Here is a 19,025-nt window from a genome sequence, read left to right on the forward strand (position 1 = left end):
TACCCCCTTATCTCTGCTCACTGGTCACCATAGCAGCACCCACCTGTAGCACGCGCTCCAGCAGGTATATCTCTCTGGTCACCCCCAAAGCCAATTCCTCCTTTGGCCGTCTCTCCTTCCAGTTCTCTGCAGCCAATGACTGGAACAAACTACAAAAATTACTGAAACTGGAAACACTTATCTCCCACACTAGCTTTAAGCACCAGCTGTCAGAGCAGCTCACAGATCACTGCACCTGTACATAGCCCATCTATAATTTAGCCCAAACAACTACCTCTTCCCCTACTGTATTTATTTATTTTGCTCGTTTGCACCCCATTATTTCTACTTTGCACTTTCTTCTACTACAAATCTACCATTCCAGTGTTTTACTTGCTATATTGTATTTACTTTGCCACCATGGCCTTTTTGCCTTTACCTCCCTTATCTCACCTCATTTGCTCACATTGTATATAGACTTATTTTTCTACTGTATTATTGACTGTATGTTTGTTTTACTCCATGTGTAACTCTGTGTTGTTGTATGTTGTCGAACTGCTTTGCTTTATCTTGGCCAGGTCGCAATTGTAAATGAGAACTTGTTCTCAACTTGCCTACCTGGTTAAATAAAGGTGAAATAAAAAAAATAAAAAAATGGTGTTAGCTATATTGTTGGCTAGCTCCTTGGCTAGCTCCTCTAAACAACTCACTGACAGGTGAGCATATTTTTTATGCCAGGCGAAATCGCACTTCATTAGCTCATTGTTATGGATGTATCCAAATAAATGTCTCTAGAAAACAGCTTAAACAAATGCAAATGAAGCTACTTTGCTGTTATTCTGGCTTCACTTTTTGACGTGACTGTACATTTGCTGTAGTCAGCTAGCTAGCAAGCAAGGGATAAGAACGTTGCCAGCCAGTATAGCAATGGAACATTTAGAACGAACGATACAGAACAAAAAGACTGAACGACTGGGTCGCGTCTCTAGCAACCAAACCGATAGAACGAATGACGTCCATAGATACAGAACAAAAAGACTGAACAACTGGGTCGCGTCTCTAGCAACCGAACCGATAGAACGAACAACCAGCCGGCTTGGGTAGCAACCCTAGATTAGGGTTGGGACTATATCTTGTGGAAGGATGAAATAGTATGAATAAATTAATCAAAATAACATTTATAATGAAAACATGTCAATCATTATTTGAATATGTTGGTAACCCATTGTATAAAAGTTATAATGCCCTCAAAGCCGGTGTTTGGAGGATATATTGGTGACTTCGTCTTGGGCCTAACAATACCCGTGCCAATATATCCTTCAAACACCGGCTTCTCTGGCATTATCACTTAAACATATACTGTACATTCCGTTCTCAGCATCAACAGAACTCTCTCTATCCTCTATCTTGTTAAGTGTGTTCAGGTGTGATGGCTGAGCCCAGTAATTGGCCACACCTGATCTTGTTTCCTTTGAAATGGGGTCTGTTTAATAGACTAAAATGAACAGCTTTGTATGCAAAAAAAAACAACATTGCACGCTAGCTCCATCCTGGTGGCGCACTGGAATAATTCCATAGATAGAGAACAGAAAATTATAGGCACCCCAATGCTGGAACCAGCTTCCCCGTGAAGCTCGGACAGCAGAGTCCCTGCCAATTTTCCGAAAACATCTGAAACCCTGCCTCTTCAAAGAGTATCTTAAATTATCCCACAGCACCCCCCTTTTGTGTACTTTTTGTGAACTAACACTCGCACTTTACTTTTTTCCCCCTTACTAGGTCTGATTTGTTTACTACTTTATTGAAGAACATTGTACTTACTTTGATTGTGATTTGTGGTATTCCCACCTAGCTATCATAAAATTAATGCAGTAACTGTAAGTTGCTCTGGATAAGAGTGTGTGCTAAATGACAAATGGAGAACAGAAGATTATAGGTTCAAATCTCTCAGAGCGTTAATAAAACCTCACAGGAAAACTTTCAGGTAACGTTAACTATAGTAAAACGTTCTGAGAACCTCCCTGCAACCTAAACATTTACTTCCCAGAACAGGCAAAATGTTCACTTCCGTTCTCAGAACGTTTAAAAAACATTATGTTTTACCCGTTTTATGGCTTTGTTCCCAGAACCAACTGGAAACCAAAAACGTATGTTCCCACAACTTCCAAGGAACCAAATGTGCTAGCTGGACATACACCAGGAGAGCTGCAGCAACTGAACAGTTAACTTCCCGGGTAGTTTCCTTCACTAGGAAGTTTTACTTTTTGTATAGCACCTGTTGTGTCGTCAGTTCAGTTGGCAGTCTGCTTTTCCAAAAATCCAGACCTTGTTGTCTCACTTTTAGCGACAGTTTAGCTCCAGTCTCCAGCATAGTTTAGTTCCAGTCAACAGCCACCGAGCCAAGACCTCACCAAACAACTGGAGTTATGTGTGCTCTGCAATATCATCCACTGTACAAACTGTATCGAATTGCACTGCACTCTTGTGGTATCTGCGGTTAATGTGAAGTTTATTGTAATGCCTGCAAATCTGTGGATTGGACTTGCAGACGGCGGAGACTTTGGAAACTAATGAATGTCGCGCGCAGGCAACACTATCGCACTTCTCCTTGGACAAAAAGTTCAAGATTTAAGCATTTACGATTCATTTCACTCAATATATAAGTAATTTGGTGCCTTTGATGGAACTTTAAAGTGGATATGTAATTTAGTTCAAGCGCAGCAGTAACTTTCGAACTTCCAAGCCAATTTTCCATATACCCCACAGGTGCGCACTTGCATCGGAACCAGTTTGTCGTGCGAGACGGCCCTTGGTTTCAAAGTTATCCTTTTGTGGATATTACGGGATTTTTTTGACGTTTCATTTTTTTTCAAAGGACTCTGTATTTGGATGAGATTATGTCGATTTTACTCTGCGTTTATCCGCTACAAATGTGTCCAAAACAGCATTGTTGTCATCCAAACAACGTTTGTGCATGGTGATACTAAACGTCTCGTCAACAGTGTTTTGTAATCGCTGTCCGCCACTAATCCAAATGATCCTTCCATTATTAATCCTGTTTGTATCGCTTCTCCAACAACATGGCTCAGAAACTGAATCAAGTCATGTCAGCAAATTCCAACAACCAAGTTTAAAGGAACACAACGGTAAGTTGCGTGTTTTTAATGTGTGTTTAGCTGTCACTTTTAACAGGGGTTGAGTTGGAAATAAAGGACAATTCTCACATATCCATTCCTGCTCGTACATAAACTTCCAGAACTCAAACCTACACCTCTTACAAAGCACATCTTGCTTGAGTTTAAACAGCAATGAATGAATACGTTTTATTCAGTTCAAACAGCATTATCCAGGATAGGAAGTGGATATTATTACCTTTACCTTTCAAGTGAGCCCGTGTGTGTTTAAGGGGGAAACCCCTCTGAAATGTAATGTCCCCTGAGAGAGGTTTTCTCTATGATTGTAAAAGGCTCCATTCATTCAATGGTAGTCATTCCAGGTGATGTAATTTGCTTATCCTCTGAACCCCACTGATTTAGACTGTCAAATAGTTTTTTGTTTTGTTGTTATTTCCCCTTTTAAAGTCAAATAAATATGGTGGTAAGACATACATAAATTGTAAGAGACTGTCCAATTAAATCATCTCTGCAAATTATTTATTCTTTCCAGCATGTCGAACTTGGAATCAAGCTGTTGTTGTGATTAGGTGTGTGTGTGTGCCTGTGTGCATGGATGTGCACACCTGTGCATAAATTCATAACTAACCTATGCTTTTGCATCCAGGTAATTATGCAGTTAATTTAACATTATTTGATGAAGCGTAACCTAGGCGGCTTATAGCAATGTACTCTTTCCATTCGTTTATTATATGTAAACTGTTTGCAGATTTTTGCTTTACACTAATACTGATTCCCTGTCTCAAACTTTGTTTATTCAATACTTACCAGCATCATTACCATATAATTATAGCGTCATTCAACAACAAAACATTTCTAATGCACAGCCCCCTCATGTTGTGGTAGTTCATATGTCACCCTATGTCTTACTTAAAACATTAAGCATTCTTCTTAAGAGTAAGATCACTTTATTGGTCAATTGCACATAAGGTCCAACCGAAATGTGACATTCGCTTTTAACCCATCCCCTCAGAAAGGCACATATACATACACATCCATATACAGGTTTTGGACTGGTGCAGTGGGCTGCCACACTGGGCACCCGAGGACCTGTTGTTGTGGGGGGTTAAGTGCCTTGCTCAAGGGCACAACGGCAGGCAATGGCATCTAGGATTTGATACCAGCAACCCTCTGGTTGACAGCTCACTTCCCGCCCCATTTTTCCCGTTAGACCCGGGATTCGAACTGCCAACCCTCCGCTAGGCTACCCTTCACCCCAAACACCTAATTTGCATATCTCATATTCCTGCATGCAGCTCCTCCATTGGCAAACAGGGGCCAGACATGTAATGAGAATAAAGGCCCTGGCTAACGGTAACCTTTGGCTCTGACGTGTGAGTGTTTCACCAGCGCTCCAGTGTGGTTGATTGCTGATGCTCGGCGACAATTTGATACTGAAAGCTAGCCCTATCTGGCATGTTTAGTGGTGGTTACTGGGAGAGTGACAGTCCTGGGAGAGTTGCAGTCACCCTACTATCAGTCTCAGCATGGTTGCTAGTGTGGTCCCTCTACTATCAGTCTCAGCATGGTTGCTAGTGTGGTCCCTCTACTATCAGTCTCAGCATGGTTGCTACTGTGGTCCCTCTACTATCAGTCTCAGCATGGTTGCTAGTGTGGTGCCTCTGCTATCAGTCTCAGCCTGGTTGCTAGTGTGGTCTCTCTACTATCAGTCTCAGCCTGGTTGCTAGTAGGGTCCCTCTACTATCAGTCTCAGCATGGTTGCTAGTGTGGTCACTCTACTATCAGTCTCAGCGTGGTTGCTAGTGCAGTCCCTGTACTACAGTAACTTTCTCCAAGGGAACTGTTGTTGTTGACCGTTGTTATGCAACCTGATACAAAGGCTTTAATCTTTATTACAGAAGATGGAGTCCTATTTGCTAGGTGTGTCAGGCAGTAACGATCGGCCATGACATTCTCATTCTGTTCCACTTGGCTCACATCTCCAGTGAGGCTCAGCCACTAATTAAACCACTTCACCTTGTATTGTTGCTTATTACACTTTGGGCTTCAGGTTGGATTGTTTATTGATGAATTAACATTTTGTTAATATGCTTAAATGTTTACAGTGTCTTTTACACGATCTTGCGGATGATAAGTGAGTGTTGGCATTGCATTTTCAGCCAAATGAAACTGCCTCAAAATCAAACTTCTGAAACTATTTTTCCAAAGATTCAAGAACCCAGCTGCAGATTTTAGTACGAGATGCAGATTACCTAGGGATAATCTAGTGTAGCCTCTTTCAGCACCAGTCCAGGAAGCCGAGGAACATGCAAGACATGCCAATGATTACAGGGGCTGCTGTTCTGAAACAGACAGATTAGGGGATTACGGGGGGTTAATAGGACTCACAGGCCAATGGAAATTTGCAGCTTTTCACGTATACATGGATATCTGGGGTAGAGGTCGACCGATTATGATTTTTCAATGCCGATACCGATTGTTGGAGGACCGGAAAAAGCCGGTACCGATTTAATCGCACGATTTTTATATATATATTTGTAATAATGACAATTACAACAATACACTTTTATTTTAACTGAATATAATACGTCAATAAAATCAATTTAGTCTCAAATAAATAATGAAACATGTTCAATTTGGTTTAAATAATGCAAAAACAAAGTGTTGGAGAAGAAAGTAAAAGTGCAATATGTGTCATGTAAAAAAGCTAACGTTTAATTCCTTACTCAGAACATGAGAACATATGAAAGCTGGTGGTTCCTTTTAACATGAGTCTTCAATATTCCCAGGTAAGAAGTTTTAGGTTGTAGTTGTTATAGGACTATTTCTCTCTATTTCATATACCTATGACTATTGGATGTTCTAATAGGTACTTTAGTATTCCCAGCCTAATCTCGGGAGTTGATAGGCTTGAAGTCATAAACAGCGCAATGCTTGAGGCATTGCGAAGAGCTGCTGGCAAACGCAGGAAAGTGCTGTTTGAATGAATGCTTACGAGCCTGCTGCTGCCTACCACCGCTCAGTCAGACTGCTCTATCAAATCATAGACTTAATTATAATATAATAACACACAGAAATACGAGCCTCAGGTCATTAATATGGTCAAATCCAGAAACTATCATTTCGAAAACAACCGTTTATTCTTTCAGTGAAATACGGAACCGTTCCGTATTTTATATAACGGGTGGCATCCCTAAGTCTAAATATTGCTGTTACATTGCACAACCTTCAATGTTATGTCATAATTATGTAAAATTCTGGCAAATTAGTTCGCAATGAGCCAGGCTGCCCAAACTGTTGCATATACCCTGACTCTGCGTGCAATGAACGCAAGAGAAGTGACACAATTTCCCTAGATAATATTGCCTGCTAACATGAATTTCTTTTAACAAAATATGCAGGTTTAAAAATATATACTTCTGTGTGTTGATTTTAAGAAAGGCATTGATGTTTATGGTTAGCTACATTCGTGCAACGATTGTGCTTTTTTCGCAAATGCGCTTTTGTTAAATCATCCACCGTTTGGCGAAGTTGGCTGTCTTTGTTAGGAAGAAATGGTCTTCACACAGTTCGCAACGTGCCAGGCGGCCCAAACTGCTGCATATACCCTGACTCTGTTGCACAGAACGCAAGAGAAGTGACACAATTCGCCTAGTTAAAAGAAAATCATGTTAGCAGGCAATATTAACTAAATATGCAGGTTTAAAAATATATACTTGTGTATTGATTTTAAGAAAGGCGTTGATGTTTAGGGTTAGGTACACATTGGTGCAATGACAGTGCTTTTTTCGCGAATACCCTTGTTAAATCACCCGTTTGGCAAAGTAGGCTGTGATTCAATGATAAATTAACAGACACCGCATCAATTATATGCAACGCAGGACAAGCTAGATAAACTAGTAATATCATCAACCATGTGTAGTTAACTAGTGATTATGTTAAGATTGATTGTTTTTTATAAGATATGTTTAGTGCTAGCTAGCACCTTACCTTGGCTCCTTGCTGCACTCGCATAACAAGTAGTCAGCCAGCCACGCAGTCTCCCCGTGGAGTGCAATGTAATCGGCCATAATCGGTGTCCAAAAATGCCGATTCGATTGCCGATTGTTATGAAAACTTGAAATCGGCACTAATTAATCGGCCATTCCGATTAATCGGTCGACCTCTAGTCTGGGGACACAGAAGTGCATTGTGCATTCAAAAGGTCCCAATACAAACAAACAAACAGACGATAAGGAACCAACATGCATAATGGTCTGTAGTATGTTAGGTCATTGCAGACCATGAATAGGACTTGTGATGTAGCTATACATGGAGGTGGAACTTTCGTATCATGCGTTGACGTCAATGGATAGTTGCATCAAACTTTAAGTTATTCTTGCAAATCTCAAGTCACTCTCTGGGCCTTATCTATCTGGAGATTTGACCAACTTTTTTTTAACTTAATGTACTGTGTAGTTCCATACAGAGACAAGCATAATTTCCTAAAATCAAACCCATAGCCTTGTGTGTGGTGTGGGATTTGTTGAAGTCAGCATATTGCATGTTTTGCTCTGTTTAGGAAGTAACACCTCTCCCTATCAGGCAATGATTACCCAATGTGTGCTGGACTCACTAGGGTGGTTTATATAGCTGTTAGCCCAGTCTGTTGACAGCTACCAGTTTGTCAGCTGGGATTCACGGTACCAGTCTGTTGTTGTGTTAAGTGGATCCCATAGTGGTTAAGTTTATATTTTATTTGAAATTACGGTATAGCTGTAAACTGGTGAAACAACACCAAAAGGATTTGGAATATCAAGTTATTCTTTAATACGGTTCAGATGTTTCTCTAAATAAGTTTCTCAGGGTGAACTAATGTACTGTAACAATGTACAGTTAGGTACTCGCACTAAGGTAGTCGGCCTACACCGGCAACCAAAAAATGCCTAAAAGTAAAATGGGTAGTTTTTTACACACTTGTAAGGACATTGCAACACAAATAGACCAGAAAATATACTGACCACACAAGAGCCTTTCCTCACTGAGACACCAAACACAGTCAGTCTCTCCACAAGCAGTCCATGTAGACTTGTTCCCCTCTCACCACCTCAGAGTCTCAAGTGAGGACTAACAGTAGATAAGTGTCTATGTTTTTGCTGTCAGCACAACTTGAACGTCGGAGAACTGTATTTGGCAGGCGAGCATGCCACCGCCTGCCTGCTGTTTGTCATTTTGGGCAGCGAGTGTACATTCTCCCCAAGCAGGAGGGAGTTTCTCAAGGGAACTGGGTCACAGGTTTTTAAGCTCTGCATTGGCAGAGAAAAGCCTCTCCAGGCAGGCGGTGGCTTCTCTCTCACTTGCAGTATCAACATTACCCCCAGGTACTTTGTAAGGACCGATTGTTTTCAGCAGAATCAATGTCCTCTTCAGGTCAGCATCCTGAGAGTCTTTTTTTCAAGGACACAACTAAAAAAAATCTTGACATTCTCATTGATATGTCTCTGTGGGGAGGGTCACCCATCGAGCCACAGTTCTGTAACGGTACATGCCTTTTCTTTTTGTATCACAATACATTCCCTTCTTGTCCTTTTTAAAGAGTAAGTGAGGAGTAGTCTTTCTATACTATATGGATAGGGAACATTAGTGTCCTCAACTTAATCTACCAGTCAAGGCCTTACAGACCCAAACTATAGCCAGCATGCTGAGTGTCAATGCCAGTTATGGATTCATGCAAATTATAAATAGCAGTGTCATGTTCGTAATACAGTTTTAGATCTTCAATTTGGACAATTTCATTGTAACTTTTTGCATTTTTACACCTGTGAACCAGTGACTTAATTACTGTCGGGACACAAAGCCAACCAATCCTAGACCAGGAACATGGACATGAAAACCTATTGCTCCATTGTAAGAGACTTTCCTTATTTCCTGCAAAATGAAATGCCTCATTGAAACTTAAATTCAAGAGAGATTCTTAGATAGCAGTAGAATTTAATGAATGTTATCAGCTGCCTTTGAACAATTGCTACAGCACATCCAATATAGCAAGTGTTTCTTTATCTATTCCTTCTTTGAATTAGGCCTAGAGCTGAAAATCTATTCGGTTTGGAGCCGACCACCGAGTCCAAGCACCACGTTTCCCAGAGGAGACAAAAATATCAGGAGCACATAAATTTGGTCATATAAACACGCCACTGTAAATAGCCCAACGCTAACATTGACATTTTTGAGAGAGAAGAAAGTCTGCCCGGTGCAGTCTAGACATGAAGGGTGGAGTATGTCTGCCTCAAGTCAGGATAACCTGTCAGCGCAAATACCTGTCATCTCCTGCTGGGCAGCATCTTTTCCTCAAGCCTCTTGTTTCTCAGCTGCACTTCTGCCAGTGGTTTATGTGCTCATTGCACACTTGAAATAATCAATTTGGCATTTTCAAAAACATTGACCTTACTCGGGTCATTGAGGTGAAATTGGCTACATGTAACTATTGTGTCATTACATGAAACATTGCATAGGCCGACATTTCCTTGGAAAATGTCTTCAGGAGAAAGCATTTCTGAAACGACTGCACGAGAGAATTAAATATGGCGTGTAAATATTACTGTTGACATAATCAGTGCATTACTGTTGGGTAATTAGGGCATTTTTCTTGCGGGGGCTTCCTCTCAATGTAGCTCATATTGACGTTTCCAAACTTATTACATTTGGGTTACCTGTAACTGTGTTTAAGGATTAGTACGCAGGTTGACATTTATTGAGATGACTAATGTACTAGAGGCAGCTCTGCAGAGTGGTCACTAGCTGGTACAGCCACAAAGTCATAAAATCTGATTTGAACCCTAACCTTAAACCCTAACCTTAACCACACTGTTAACCCCAATGTCTAAACCTAACCTTAAATTAAGACCGAAAGCTAATTTTAGTTTTCATGAATTTTAATGATATAGCCAATTTTGACTTTGGAGCTGGCCGATCTAGCGGAAACCGTGCAGTTCTGCCTCCAGGGCAAGACCCATGACAATAAACGTCAACCTGCGATTAGTACATCGCTGGAACAGCCCTGCACTAACATAGACTTAAGCTGTCTGTGGGGGATATTAGCTGTTTTGAAAGCAAACTGAATTCCATTGGACTTACAATTTTGGCAGAGGGTAGATGTGATGAGTTGACCTTGGTTACCATCTCTGGAGGGTATGTCTACATAGTTTGGCAGATGTCATCGACCCCTGTCAGAGAACTATTTGAAAGTGTCCTGTTCCATCTCCTCTTCACTGCGTGGGGCTCAGCCGTCACCTTGCGATTGATTGACAAGGAGCATGACCCCGGACAAGTACTGAAAAGTTGTGCAGCTGTGGCTTGTAATATACAGATGGATTTTTCTTTTATTGAACCTTTTATTTAACTAGGCAAGTCAGTTAAGAACAAATTCTTATTTACAATGACGGCCTAACAAATGGCAAAAGGCCTCCTGTGGATATGGGGAATGGAATTAAAAAGAAATTAAATCAAAATATAGGACAAAACACACATCACGACAAGAGAGACAACCCTACATAAAGAGAGACCTAATACGACAACATAGCATGGCAGCAACACATGACAACACAGCATGGTAGCCAATATTTGTTGTTGATTCTGTGCTTGCATGTTGCAGAGAAGGGAACAACGTTTTATTGCTTTGGTAGGAGATCACAGCTGGTTAGTGAGGGACTGGTCGGTGGTCGCTATGCTAAATGTTCACAGAACATGAATTACTCAGATGTGACATGTAAACACATGTTTTGTTTCAATCATTGACCAGGCAGCAAACCAGACTACTGTATTCACAAATGACCATTCTTATAAATTATTATAAACTCCAATTGTGACCATGGATTTCCTGAAGAAATCTATGATTGTTTTACAAGCGTGACTTCAATATATGCCTCAAGCATCCCACAAGCACCAAAAAATAACAATGTAGCCTCACTTTTTGTATGATTCAGGGTGGCAGGACTGAGATGAAAGACACTCATTGGTAGGAAATTTGCTACTGACCCAGCAATTTGGTACAAATCCCTCTGTTCCACCCGCATGTTCTTCTCCATTGTAACAATCTGAAGGTGCCACTATGTTTGAAACACAGCAAACAAAGTCCTCTCCTCACAGTTATTGGATATGCTGTACATTTTTTTAGGCAATTATTATCTCAACTGAGCTAATTTCTAAGGTAATTCTGAGAGATAGTGATGCATGATCTGCTACGCATGAATTATGATATCAGAGCAAGATCAACTTCTCGCTGCAGGTTGAGATGTGAAGTCTGAACATGGAAAATAAGTATTAGCCCTTTATTCCGTCCACTGTCTCTTATAGGGTCACGTATAGAGCTTATATTGTCACGTCCTGACCAGTATAGGGGTTATTTGTGATGTAGTTTGGTCAGGACATGGCAGAGGGTATTTGTTTTATGTGGTTCGGGGTGGTGGTTTGTTTAGAAGGGTGTTTGATTTATTATTTCCGGGTTTTGGGTTATGTTCTATGTTTTTGTATTTCTATGTTCTTTCTAGTTTAGTATTTTTTATGTTAGGTAATTGGGTGTTGGACTCTCAATTGAAGGCAGGTGTTTGTAGTTGCCTTTGATTGAGAGTCCTATATATAGGGATGTGTTTTGTTTGTTAATTGTGGGTAGTTGTCTTTAGCACTGCTGTTAAGTGTATAGCCTGCTAAACTGCTTCCTGTCGTCGTCGTTTCTTTGTTTATTGTTTTTCCGTGTTCACAGTCTTTATTTAAAATAAATATTAAGATGAGCACACAACCTGCTGCGCCTTGGTCCTCTCTACCCGAAGACAGACGTTACATATATACTGATAAGAGTTTTACAGGAGCCCCTTATCAATTGTTCTCACATGCCTGGCCTCATATAGCTAGAGTGAGTGAGTGAGGTGAGGTGAGTGAGGTGAGGTGAGTGAGGTGAGGTGAGTGAGGTGAGGTGGGTGGGTGAGTGAGGTGGGTGAGTGAGGTGGGTGAGTGAGGTGAGTGAGTGGGGGAGCTTAATGCTGTTCAAAATTATGATTAATCTTGCATAGTTCCACACCATTTTCAATGACTTAGCTTTGGGTCCATGCGAGGTTCCTATGACACACCTTGAAGTCTAGAGGTAGGTACAATGAGTGCACATAATATGGTTCATATTTTGTTTCTGTCTTGCTTGCTCTCAGTTCCACTTATTTAAGCTATACTATAATTCAAGTGGATCTATAGAAATCAAATCCTGACTCTTTCTGCTTTGGGTGTCATCTGAACTGAGTGAGAAAAATCGAGAAACCATTAACCTAAGACCAGAAATATGCCAGCCATAATACATTTGTAGGAAAAGTAAAAAAGCACCTGTCCCAGTAATCACGGGTTCACCAGTGTCCTGAGTAGCTGGATTATATCGCCTTGCACATGGTGGGATTTGATATATGACAGTATGCCACTAGCATACGGAGTCCGTAACCCAATCACACATACTATTTGGAGAATGCATGGCTTTTCCCAAAGCACAAATAGGTTTTCAGTACGCTACACATATGCTGCCCCTTGCAGTACCCACACTAGCTCCCCTGGGAGGGGTATCCATTTCCCAGAGCCCAAATGGAATGAAATGCACAGTGGGCTGTTAGCTAGCTCTTCGGTAAGACTCACTGTAATGATTTGAGCAACTGTGTTCTGGAGATACGTGTGGTGCACGGTGTAGATGGCCTGTCAATGTATTCGGGAATCTCTTTTTTTGATGAAGGCACATTGATTTAGCAGACTGATTGTAATGGAGCAAGGGTAGGTCTGTCTCATTGGCGGCCATGACTGTCTGACAATGCAGAATGACATTATCAGATATAAAAAAGCTTAATATTGTCTCAGGCTTTTCACTCCCAATCCTATTAACGCAAGGAGGGTGTAAATCATGAGGTGATACATTTGGAAACATTAGCAACGGGCTATCATCCCTTTGGCAACAGTCCGTGCTAGTGCTAACACATGCATAGCTACTGATAATACAGTCAGGGTGGGAAAAGGACAAACCGAAAACAAGGTAAAGATTGAGCTACAGCAGCACCTGAAGGGAGGTCGAATTTATCAACCAATCTCTATCTGAATCAATTGCAGTCTGGCGACAGGTCCTCCGGTTATCAGTAAAGGTGCGAGACCCTTTTTAATTTTTTTCCCAACGGCAAGCCAAACATCTGCTCAGCTGTTTCTCATAGATGACAGAATTAAAATAACCCAGGAGCCCTGCTGGCTATTGAGATGCCATTGACAAGCCCAATCTATCATGTGTCACCCCATTTGTCAAACTCCATCTTTCATTCTATTCAGCTTGACGGGACAAAGTTTGTTCTACAATTTGTCTCCCCTCCCACCTGTTGACAGGCCTTAGGTCATCGAGTTGGCTTGTATCTGGCACAGATTGGAGATCAGATGGTGTCAATGGATTTTTATAGGCCCAGTAATGAGTCAGATACTATGTACATAGTGATGGTAAATAATATACTGTGGTCCTGGGGTACCAACATAACAATCATAACCCTAAGATACTGTACCACAATAATTGGTAAAAAGTGGGCCAAGTAATAACTTTTCATCTTATATCACTTGAAACCATGTCAGTACAGTGACGTGAGTGTGAAGATACTAGACACATGCATGTTACCTTAGCAAGAGAAGAGTATCTTGGGTAATGTCATGGTGTGGAGCTGTGAAAATAATCGTACGAGGCTCTGCTTGTTTTCTCAATATCTCACAGAGATAAAGTGTGACAGGAGGAGCTAAATTCAAACGCCTCAAGATATACTTTTTGACATTTTCAAGGTGTGACATTGTTATGATGGATGTTGTTTTGCAATCATTTCCTAAAATGCATTTGTAATCTACTTCTGTGATTTCTTAATCTCACTAAACTAACTTCCTCAAAATGATGAATGACTAATCAAGAGGAATCTTTCATCTTGAGTGCACTCATACAGTTCAAGCATCTAGAGGAACTGTAGGGCAGTCAGGGTGTGTCAGAAATGTGCTGTAGATACAACACGTCAACACCTCACACCTGTGAAAAAAATCTTACCTTCCAGTGTATAAAAAAGGCAAACAAAAGGAGAAAGGTGGTATTAGCACAAACCTGACATCATTAAAGACCTGACATCATTGTTAAAGACCTGACATCATTAAAGACCTGACTGCACTGTTGGTTAAGGGCCTGTAAGTAAGAATGTTGTATTCGGCACATGTGACAAATAACGTTTGATTTGACATGGTTAAATAACAAATTATGAGGAATAATAGTGGGTTTAAAAAAGGAAAAAAGTACTTCAGTCAATCGAAGTAATTACATAATATCTGCCCTTTAAACTTCCTTTAAATTATAGTGCCCTATGGGTGTCTCAGTAGTCCTCTCCTTGAGGCTTCCTTTCCTTGTCTCTACTGCAATGATGGGGTGGCAGGTAGCCTAGTGGTTAGAGCGTTGGGCCAGTAACCGAAAGGTTGCTGGATTGAATCTCTGAGCTGACAAGGTAAAAATCTGTCGTTCTGCAGTTAACCCACTGTTCCCCGGTAGGCCGTCATTGTAAATAAGTATTTGTTCTTAACTGACTTGCCTAGTTAAAGAGCTACAGCAGGCATCCTCCATATTATTTCACTTCCAGAGTTTTTAGGTTTGAACAGCTGAAGTCGATGACAGGAAGAGAAGTAGCAACATCAGAACTTTGAGACATGCCCTTTGTCCCCTTCACCCTGAAGCAATTGCTACTGTACCTTTTTTTAAAACCAGCCATCTGCATGTGTGGAGTCATTTAGAGGTCATAGTTGGGCTCCTCCCATCTCTAGACATCTCTTGCTCCCCATCTATCTTCTGAGCTCGTGCTGCTAGGTGACCTAAACTGGGACATGCTTAACACCCCGGCCATCCTACAATCTAAGCTTGATGCCCTCAACCTCACACAACTTATCAATGAACCTACCAGATATAACCCCAAATCCGTAAACACGGGCACCCTCATAGATATCATCCTAACTAACTCGCTCTCCAAATACACCTCTGCTGTTTTCAACCAAGATCTCAGTGATCATTGCCTGCATCCGTAATGGGTCTGCGATCAAACGACCACCCCTCATCACTGTCAAATGCTCCCTAAAACCTTCTGCGAGCAGGCCTTTCTAATCGAACTGGCCGGGGTATCCTGGAATGACATTGACCTCATCCCGACAGTAGAGGATGCCTGGTTATTCTTTAAAAGTGCCTTCCTCACCATCTTAAATAGGCATGCCCCATTCAAAAAATGTAGAACCAGGAATAGATATAGCCCTTGGTTCACTCCAGACTTGTCTGCCCTTGACCAGCACAAAAACATCCTGTGGAGTTCTGCATTAGCATCGAATAGCCCCCGTGATATGCAACTTTTCAGGGAAGTTAGGAACCAATATACACAGGCAGTTAGGAAAGCTAAGGCTAGCTTTTTTAAACAGAAATTTGCATCCTGCGGTACAAACTCAAAAAAGTTCTGGGACACTGTAAAGTCCATGGAGAATAAGAGCACCTCCTCCCAGCTACCCACTGCTCTGAGGCTAGGAAACACTGTTACAACCGATAAATCCACTATAATTGAGCATTTCAATAAGCATTTCTCTACGGCTGGCCATGCTTTCCACCTGGCTACCCCTACCCCGGTCAACTGCCCGGCACCCTCCACAGCAACCCGCCCAAGCCCCCACCATTTCTCCTTCACCCATATCCAGATAGCTGATGTTCTGAAAGAGCTGCAAAATCTGGACCCCTACAAATCAGCCGGGCTAGACAATCTGGACCCTCTCTTTCTAAAATGATCTGCCGACATTGTTGCAACCCCTATTACTAGCCTGTTCAACCTCTCTTTCGTATCGTCTGAGATTCCCAAAGATTGGAAAGCTGCCGCGGTCATCCTCCTCTTCAAAGGGGGAGACACTCTAGACGCAAACTGCTACAGACCTATATCTATCCTACCCTGCATCTCTAAGGTCTTCGAAAGCCAAGTTAAAAAACAGATTACCGACCATTTGGAATCACACCGTACCTTCTCCGCTATGCAATCTGGTTTCAGAGCCGGTCATGGGTGCACCTCAGCCACGCACAAGGTCATTAACGATATCATAACCGCCATCGATAAGAGACATTACTGTGCAGCTGTATTCATCGACCTGGCCAAGGCTTTCGACTCTGTCAATCACCACATTCTTATCGGCAGACTCAACAGCCTTGGTTTCTCAAATGATTGCCTCGCCTGGTTCACCAACTACTTCTAAATCTAGAATCGGCTTCCTATTTTGCAACAAAGCATCCTTCACTCATGCTGCCAAACATACCCTCGTAAAACTGACCATCCTACCGATCCTCGACTTCGGCGATGTCATCTATAAAATAGCCTCCAACACTCTACTCAACAAACTGGATGCAGTCTATCACAGTGCCATCCGTTTTGTCACCAAAGCCCCATACACTACCCACCACTGCGACCTATACGCTCTCGTTGGCTGGCCCTCGCTTCATACTCGTCGCCAAACCCACTGGCTACAGGTTATCTACAAGTCTCTGCTAGGTAAAGCCCCGCCTCATCTCAGCTCGCTGGTCACCATAGCAGCACCCACTCGTAGCACGCGCTCCAGCAGGGATATCTCACTGGTCACCCCCAAAGCCAATTCCTCCTTTGGTCGCCTTTCCTTCCAGTTCTCTGCTGCCACTGACTGGAACGAACTGCAAAAATCACTGAAGCTGGAGATTCCCATCTCCCTGACCAGCTGTCAGAGCAGCTTACAGATCACTGCACCTGTTCATAGCCCATCTGTATACAGCCCATCTATCTACCTCATCCCCATACTGTATGTATTTATTTATTTATTTATTTTGCTCCTTTTGCACCCCAGTATCTCTACTTGCACATCCATCTTTTGCACATCTACCATTCCAGTGTTTAATTGCCATATTGTAATTACTTCACCACCATGGCCTATTTATTGCCTTAATTCCCTTATTTTACCTAATTTGCACTCATTGTATAAAGACTTTTTGTTATCTTTGTTCTACTGTTTTATTGACTGTATGTTCTGTTCATTCCATGTGTAACTCTGTGTTGTATGTGTCGAACTGCTATGCTTTATCTTGGCCAGGTTGCAGTTGCAAATGAGAACTTGTTCTCAACTAGCCTACCTGGTTAAATAAAGGTGGAAAAAATAATGAAAAAACATAACTGCAGTTTCTTCTCATAAGAGTCACAATGCTTACCAAGATGGAAATTTGCATTTTTAAGACTGCATTTGAATTTAAGTGTGATTTTGAGCAAACCTCTGTTTCTCAGGCATCCATCTAGAAGGAAATTAGACAGTCATTTTTTCTGTAAGTGCATTCGTACATGAATATTCATGATCTCTAAAGATAAAATCAAAGCTTTTAGTACATGCTTCTGCAATTATAATTCCGCTTTTGTATTATCTTTCTCTAACATTTGTCTTATGCAATGGGTTATTTTTGGAGGAAAACAGGCACACATGATTTAGCACCTGTTTTTTTAGCAGCCACAGTTAAATGAAAAAGGCTGTGGGCCCTTTGACGAATTGGGACAGTCAGAAGCTTAATGACCTGTGGATGCTGTTAAAAAGGGAACTGAACACTGAGTGTTTAGCGCTCGTCTGCCTATGTCATTTGCAGCCTTCAGTTTAAGGAAACTGAAATGTACAAAATCAATCAATCAAATGTATTTATAAAGCCCTTTTTACATCAGCCGATGTCACAAAGTGCTATACAGAAACCCACCCTAAAACCCCAAATGAGACATTTCACTTGGTTGCACAACATCACCTAAATTAGGGATCATCAACTAGATTTTTTTGTTGAGCGGATGGTCGGGGGGCCGGAACTTAATTACAAATATTTTGTGGACTGCAAATTGACCGCAAGAAGACCAAACAGATAATGTTTGACTAAAACATAATCATTTCAAACCTTGCTTACATTTGTATACGATCATGTGTCTCTCTATTATGCGTGGAAATACTTTAACAGATTTCTTAAATTAAAATCACTTGGAGTTGATTAAGTGTTTTTACAGTCTTTAATGTCCAACAATAAAGCTTTTAAATATATACAGTACCAGTCAAAAGTTTGGACACACCTACTCATTCAAGGGTTTTTCTTAATTTTTAAAATGTTCTACATTGTAGAATAATAGTGAAGACATCAAAACTATGAAATAACACATATGGAATCATGTAGTAAAAGAAGTGTTAAACAAATCAAAATATATTTAATATTTGAGATTCTTCAAAGTAGCCACCCTATGCCTTGATGACAGCTTTGCACACTCTTGGCATTCTCTCAACCAGCTTCATGGGGTAGTGAACAAAAATGCATTTCAATTAACAGGTGTGCCTTGTTAAAAGTTAATTTGTGGAATGTATTTCCTTCTTAAAACATTTGAGCCAATAATTTGTGTTGTGACAAGGTAGGGGTGGTATACAGAAGATAGCCCTATTTGGTAAAAGTCCATACAATGGCAAGAACAGCTCAAATAAGCAAATAGATGACAGTCCAAATAAATGCTTCACAGAGTTCAAGTAACAGACACATCTCAACATCAACTGTTCAGAGGAGACTGTGTGAAACAGGCATTTACGGTCGAATTGCTGCAAAGAAACCACTACTAAATGACACCAATTATAAGAAGAGACTTGATTGGGCCAAGAAACACGAGCAATGGACATTAGACTGGTGGAATTCTGTCCTTTGGTCTGATGAGCCCAGATTTGTTTAAAATCAATTGTTACGCCATGTTTCTCGTAGAAAAGCGATAATATTGCGACAGGGAATCTCCTTTTCGCCAAACAGAGGAAAAAATCACAAAGGCGGGGGTGGTCGGGTCATGCGCCTAAGCCCAGAGTCCCTTGATCGGC

General features: G+C 41.2%; 1 protein-coding gene across 2 annotated transcripts in view; it reads left to right on the forward strand.

The window, feature by feature from the left end:
- The first annotated feature begins 2,134 nt into the window (after nt 1–2,134).
- Nucleotides 2,135–19,025, forward strand: part of LOC106604525 (platelet-derived growth factor C) — a 65,855-nt gene continuing 48,964 nt past the window's right edge. Inside the window, exon 1 of one of the 2 annotated variants that reach the window (XM_014199212.3) lies at nt 2,135–3,125. In XM_014199212.3, coding sequence (XP_014054687.1) covers nt 2,954–3,125 — 172 coding nt within the window. In that variant the 5' untranslated portion in view covers nt 2,135–2,953. The remainder of the gene's footprint in view (nt 3,126–19,025) is intronic. The other variant, XM_014199211.3, reaches the window with a different exon arrangement.

Source organism: Salmo salar, chromosome 05 (genome assembly GCF_965601325.2).
Source record: "Salmo salar chromosome 05, fSalSal1, whole genome shotgun sequence".
Taxonomy (NCBI): Eukaryota; Metazoa; Chordata; class Actinopteri; order Salmoniformes; family Salmonidae; genus Salmo; species Salmo salar.